At 32.4% G+C, this 6878-nt stretch overlaps 1 protein-coding gene across 1 annotated transcript; it reads right to left on the reverse strand.

Moving 5' to 3' along the window:
• Positions 1–3625: 3625 nt before the first annotated feature.
• LOC108848669 (probable xyloglucan endotransglucosylase/hydrolase protein 32) lies at positions 3626–5589 on the reverse strand. Its single transcript, XM_018622091.2, has 4 exons — positions 5299–5589; positions 5085–5185; positions 4781–4998; positions 3626–4114 (listed from the first exon to the last, which is right to left on the reverse strand). Exons 1-4 carry the CDS (start codon positions 5510–5512, stop codon positions 3748–3750), a joined length of 900 nt encoding a protein of 299 aa, XP_018477593.1. The 5' UTR covers positions 5513–5589; the 3' UTR covers positions 3626–3747.
• Positions 5590–6878: the final 1289 nt, after the last annotated feature.

Below are 6878 nucleotides of genomic sequence, written 5' to 3' on the forward strand. Positions count from 1 at the left end.
TTCGAGAAACTTGGGATAGCAGACGTTTTTGTTGTTGACAGATTAATATGTTGCATTGCATGCATCATGTATAAGAAGTTAAGAACCTTAGAAGAATGTATTTGTTTTAAAGGCTGGTTATGTTTATTAGAGAATGATTAAATAGGGAAGACAACTATGGAGGATATTTCAAACAAAAAAAAAACTATGGGAGGATACAGTATTTAGAACTTCATGAGTGGGAAGGTTAACAATTTTTTGAACAATGTTAACAAAGTCAGATCTGAAATTTTGGAAGGACAAGACATTTACTAAGAATTCTAGTGAGTTTTTTTCCCCATAATATAAGATATGTCTTTCTTTCGCACAAAAAAAGATATGTCTATGTATATAATTTTTTAAAAAATGTAGGGACCAAAACTAATGTATTACTGGGATGATGTGTCTATATCCGGTCATGCAGAGGTTTATGAGGTTTGTTAATTTTTTTTTTTTTTTGACAACATGAGGTTTGTTAGTAATCAATCAAATACTCTCTGAATCTCGTAAGTCGTAACCGGTTGCATGAAAACGCCATGCTGAGCCCAGTGCCGGTCCTGAGATATTCGTGGTCCAATACGTAATCGAAAGTCGAGGCCCCATAAAAGATTTTTTTTTAAAATATATAGAACTTAGCCAAAACACTAATACTGTCTATTTTGTTTTTATTACTTTTTCTTATGGAAATAAAAATACAATATTAAGATTTTTTTGATTTTATTTTTAAACTGGTTCTGCAACTTCTAAGTTCTAACGTTCCATTTCTTCAAAAACTGATTTTACTTAGTTACTAACAATAAATCAAATGAATAGATCCTAAAAAACTTTTAAAAATCCTAGGCCCCATTCATTTGTTTCATGGGAATGGGGTCAAAGCCGGGCCTGGCTGAGCCAAAGAATAGTTTCCACAAAACTCAGATGGTGCTTTAGGAATGAAATAAATTAGATGCTTGATAATCTTAATCTCTCAGTTTATGCGTGAGGGACTCCAGAACACTTTCCAGTTACAGTGATCCTTACGAAAGACCAAAACGTTGAACAAGACAACACGCTAAGTATTCATTCTAAGTCTAGAGACTTGATACAATTCTTTACAATCCAACAAGAATATTTATAATTCTGTCTCTTTCCATCAAAGAGACAAGAACATCATTAGCAACACTCAACCCCAGTGGCAGACGATCCACTACACAAGATGGGGTGTAACATGACACTCTTAAAATCTTTACGAAGTTTCGAATGTGTTTAGAATATATAGAAAGATACTGGCAATTTTGTAAAACTTGATGAATGAACCCTCCATACCAGGATTCAAGCCTTGCCATCCTTTTTATTTTATTTTTCTTTTATAACTAATATTTTCATATTTCTTAAAACATTTTTTAGGTCTGCCACTGCTAAGACTCTTAGTTTGTAAAAGTAACATGCTAGTAGCAATAGCATAATGCTACTATGGAAAATTAAGAGTTTAATATTGCAAGTTTTACCTTTACCAGTTGCATTTTGGACGATTTGGATAGGCAGGCAAGACTTTTCACTCCTCGTAGTCCTACTTGCTCATTTCAATAAATATCTTCCTATTATTTCATATTAACTTGTAGAAATTCAAGAAAGAAATGAAACGTAATATTAAGCTGTTCACTAAAAAACAACACCAACTTTATGCATGTGATTTGTCATATCAAACTTTATTTAACAACTATCAATATTACATAGTTACATTCATGTGGAATTTTTAGTGAACAGCTTAATATTACATTTCATTTCTTTCTTGGATTTCTACAAGTTAATATGAAATAATAGGAAGATATTTATTGAAATGAGCAAGTAGGACTAGGAGGAGTGAAAAGTCTTGCCTGCCTATCCAAATCGTCCAAAATGCAACTGGTAAAGGTAAAACTTGCAATATTAAACTCTTAATTTTCCATAGTAGCATTATGCTATTGCTACTAGCATGTTACTTTTACAAATAACTCGTTCTTAAACTTGCTTTTTATAATGTTTTCTTTTGAATTTTCTTTGTTCAACTATTTAGTATTAGTGGGATATTTGAGCCATTTGAGCCAAAATGAACTCAGACTAATAAAAGGAAACGGAACTTAGAAAACAAAACAACTAAGAATGGGCTCTTTGGTCTCATTCTTTTTCTGAGAAGAAGGTTCAGAGGCACGAGGAGATTTATCATCAATATTCTAATGGGAATGGAAACTAGAAGCACGACCGAGGTCTTCGTAGTCCAAAATAATCAAACCAGAGTAAAGAGTATAAATTTTGGTTAATGCGTAATTAAATTTGAGCCATTTGATATTTGAGCCATTTAAGATTATTTATTAATGTTGTCGAAAAAAAAGATTATTTATTAATATTTGAAAATAATAAAATTTGCGTAATTAAAATTTAAGCCTATAAATGCGTACTACTAATGTATTGCCATACCTCGCTGTGATCTCTCAATTCTTATGAAGTTATTTTTCATAAAGAGACGTTTCTTGTTTTTTTCTATTTTCTCATATTTATTATCTTTTAAGAGATACAGGTATTCTCAATTTTCAGATACCTCAAAATATTATAACCTAAACCAACACCAACAACCCAGAAGTCTAATTGCAAGACATGTATGCATAATTTATTTAAGTCTTAATGCCACCACCACAGGTAAAAAATACTTTACCAATCCACACACTAATGGATTCTACATGAAATTATAATTTTAATGAGACAATGATGTTTATCTGTCATTTTGTGACGTCTTATAAGGAATTGGATCTTTCCCGGTGAAAAATATCAGCTAGACTGTATACCTAGATAATTATAATATTACTAGTGTTGGTTAATGGTAGATTACATAATCTTTAGGCAATGAATCTTAAGTACCGTTCAGACCAAGTAGAAGAACCCATTGGCGCAAATGAAGAAATTACATCACAAGCTTAACAACCAAGACGCTGTCATTTTCTCTCTGTGAGCCCATGCCAATACTTTCTAAGAGGAGAATAAGCACACGAAGCCAGTAGCGTAAAAATAAGTCTTTTAACATTTGAGATCTCTCTCTTAGAAAGGGCTATATATTGGGTTATTGGTCCAGGATTTACAAGGCCGACAAATGCCCAATATAGTTACCAAATAAAATATATAAACTAAAATGTCAAAAAAGAAAAATCCGATTGATAACGGGTATATCAACTTAAGTTTAGAGTTTGAATTGATTTATATTAAATTAACAATCCCACTGTCATTTAAAATATGAATATAATTTTTATTTAAAATCTAGTATTATCGACTTTATTATTTGATAAACTATTTAAATCCACTTTCATTCAATATATTTTAAGGTGTATTTTATTATTTTTAATTAATTTATAGTGTTTTGATGGTGACTTAGTTGACAAAAAACAATTTTTTTTTTTGAATTTCACAATTGACTTTATTTGTTTCTTATTTTTAAACTAATAAAACTTTACAAAATGTAATTAATGTTTTTCAATTTCACAATTTTTCATTATTAATTGACAAAAATTACATTGGTAATATAAAAATGTAATATTTGAAACAATTTATTTTTCTAGAATATATATTTTTGAAACGGAGGGAGTATTAGACAAGTTGATAAGCCAAAAAATAAAAATTTATTTTTACTGGAAAAAGACCACATCGTAATACATTACTAAAAACTCTCCAATAATTCCCCGAACATTTTATGGTATCAAAAAATATTCAAGTTCAAGACATTTAACGCCAACATTCAGGCGTTAGAGAATGATCACGCTTATAATCTCTGCAGTAATTGTATACCATATTATGTGTTTGTACCCATCTCATTGCTTGGTATTGTTTTCGGGTTAGCCCACCAGAACGGTACGGGGAAGCGGACACTGGATGACATCGTGCTGGTGAGTAGGCGGTGCAACCAATGGCTTTGAAATTAGTGTATTTGGCAGTAAAAGGCTGATATTTATAGTCGGCTTTGTATTTACCATCTTCAGTTGCCCAAGAAGAAGCGTCCCATATGGAACCATAAAGCCACATTGGTCTTAAAGGAAATGTAGCTGCACTCTTTTTTGGGTAACTTCTTATGGGAATGTCATCCACCAAAAAACTGAAAATACAAAGAAAGATAATTACAACCTTAGTTTAAATATTGATATAGTGTACTAAATAGGAAGCTTTATGCCCCAGATATAAGCCATATGCATATTTAGTAACATTGGATAAGAAAATGTGAGATCTATTTAATTATAAAATATTTGAGAAATATGTAAATTGTTTGATAGATTATGTATGTCCCATTGATATGTCCCATTGATGTGTTCGCACCTCATAGGCAAAACCGCGTAAAGGACTCATACTTGGTTAAGGGAACTAAAATTTCGTAAAGCTGGCACTTTGGTTATGCCTAGAAACGAATAATATGTGAAAGTCATTAACTATTTAATATTTATAAAAAAAAAAATCATGTTTAATTGTCCACCGTTTAAGTCTCGTTGTCTTTTCTTGTTTCTCTAATTATATCTCTCATTGCACGAATAATGCAACCCTACGGAATATCTTTTCCGTTTATAAAATTAAAGTTTGACTATTTCTGTTTACTATGTGGCTCTAGATATATCCACCTAGATCTGCGGCCAGAAAATAATTTTATCCTTTTCACTCTTTAGACCACAAAACTTAATTATATAACGAAACTATTTTATTAAGGTGTTAGATTCAACAAAATAATCTTAAATTATTTGTGTATAAGACAATTAAGTAGAAGAAGGCTTACATGATTTCTCTAGGGTTCCAAAGAATAGCATAGTGGTGAAACCCCGAAGTTGGATCAAACCACAAGCGAAACTTCATCTCACGACCAATGATTTTGCCATCACCACTTCCTCTAATGTACACATTTGTCTGAAGTGTGTATGGTTTTCCAAATGTCGTCCCCAAAAATTCTATGTCCACTTCATCATGGAATCCTGGATGTGCCTCACTATTTGATAGCTGCAAATTTCAGTTTAATTAATTTTTGATTAGGATCACTAAATGTAATAAAAAAGTAGTTAACTAGGAGAGTTTCTAGCTCTCACATAGAGAGATGTGATGACTCCGGCAGTGTAGCCAGGCTGAAGCTTGATGGAAGCTCCAAAGTAGCCTGATCTGAATGGCTTCACTGACTTGAATCCACTTCCTATAATAATAAAAAAAAACAAATACATTATTAATATATAAAAACATACATAAGCTTCAAATCAAATTTGAGATGCCCACTTGATAAAATGAGAAGCAAAGTTGAACCAATACCTGAGGTTCTATCGAGCCAAATGGTGAGGCCATCTTGGTCCATTCTCTGATGCTGAGGACCCCAAAGATTCTTATAACCTTTGTAGAAGCTCAAGGAGCCAACCTTGGAGCTTGGCCAGTAACCAGGTGATGGTGGCCAATAAGCATTTACTGAGGATCCTAATAACACCAACAAGTGGAAGATTGGGAAAAGAAAGACCAGAGAGTTTCCCATTTTTTTATTTTCTTCCTTTGTGTGAAGTGGAGAGAAGAAGAGTGGAGTATATAAATGCAGAGTGAGCAAGAGAGAGAGAGATGATGTGGGGGAAGATGTATGCTGATATATTATAAGCGTTTATGATGGAAACTGGAATTGAAATGGGTCCTAACTATTTGGACCCACTCACGAAATACATAATGAATATAGGTGGTCCACTCACCTAAGACTCATAAACGGTCTAAAAATATATCACATCGCTACCATTATTACGTTGCTCTCGTGAGATATACTTACGTTGTAAATTTATGGAAAATCGTAGGTTAAGATCACATTCACACATATTGACCGATGCAACGACAAGTGGCTTCAACAGTACCAGTGAGATGGCATACTACTACAATACGTAGATATCTCTCCGTCTCATAATCTTCAAAATCCACCACCAGCTTAACATATTACAAGATGAAGTGATGCTTCTTTTTTCTTTTTTTCTTGGTTAAAGAAGACGAAAGTGATGTGTGGAAAGCTATTAGGATTTGCGGTTAATGCCCAAGGAGCAGAAAACTTGATTGAATTCCCTATATTCGTAAATATAAAGGATTTGTGACACAAGTTGTGGGCATAGTGCAATAGTAATGAAACTATTGTTAAGATAGAACCAAGGATATCAAAGTTTCATTATTGTACTTGCCAAAAATATAAATAAGTATCATACGAGTAATAAAAACAGTACACATTTGTTAATGGTACAAAGTCATTATAAAAGATGGATATACAAAGAAAAACAGCAGTACAGTTTCAAAAAAAACAAAACAGCAGTACGAAAGAGAAAAAAAAAACACGTTACAGTCTGAAAAAAAAGAAAAAGAAGATCGAACGAGTTCTATAAAGATAAATTCGACGGTCTTGTGACATTTTCTAATAAAGGAACCATTTGAGAAAATCCAGCTCAACCGTTAGCAGTGGCTTAGATGCATTAGCGATTCAAAGGATCGCGGATGTGAAAACAAAAGTGGAAGCGGCAAATTGTATTCTTCTTTTACTACTAAAATCAAATGAAATGATGATTCGATTGTTTCTAGATTTTTTATGATCCTTGTCTTTGTAATATCGTATTGAACTATACGACTTTGACGCAGCCATGTGGTGAGCACAAAGCCAACTATTTGTTAAAAAAAAAAAGGGAGTTAAATTTACAGTCTGGAGTGTCAGTATCCTTCCTATTCTTTTCACTAGCTTTACCTCAATGTTTTAACTCTATGAGATCAAAACAATTGTCGGTAGTATTTTGTTTCTGAATTCCGTGTAACTTTTGAGTTTTTGGGAATTTGTTAAAAAATATATTTATTTATGTCTCTTTTCGGTTTGTCCACGAATATCA

Source organism: Raphanus sativus, chromosome 4 (assembly GCF_000801105.2).
Source record: "Raphanus sativus cultivar WK10039 chromosome 4, ASM80110v3, whole genome shotgun sequence".
Classification (NCBI taxonomy): domain Eukaryota; kingdom Viridiplantae; phylum Streptophyta; class Magnoliopsida; order Brassicales; family Brassicaceae; genus Raphanus; species Raphanus sativus.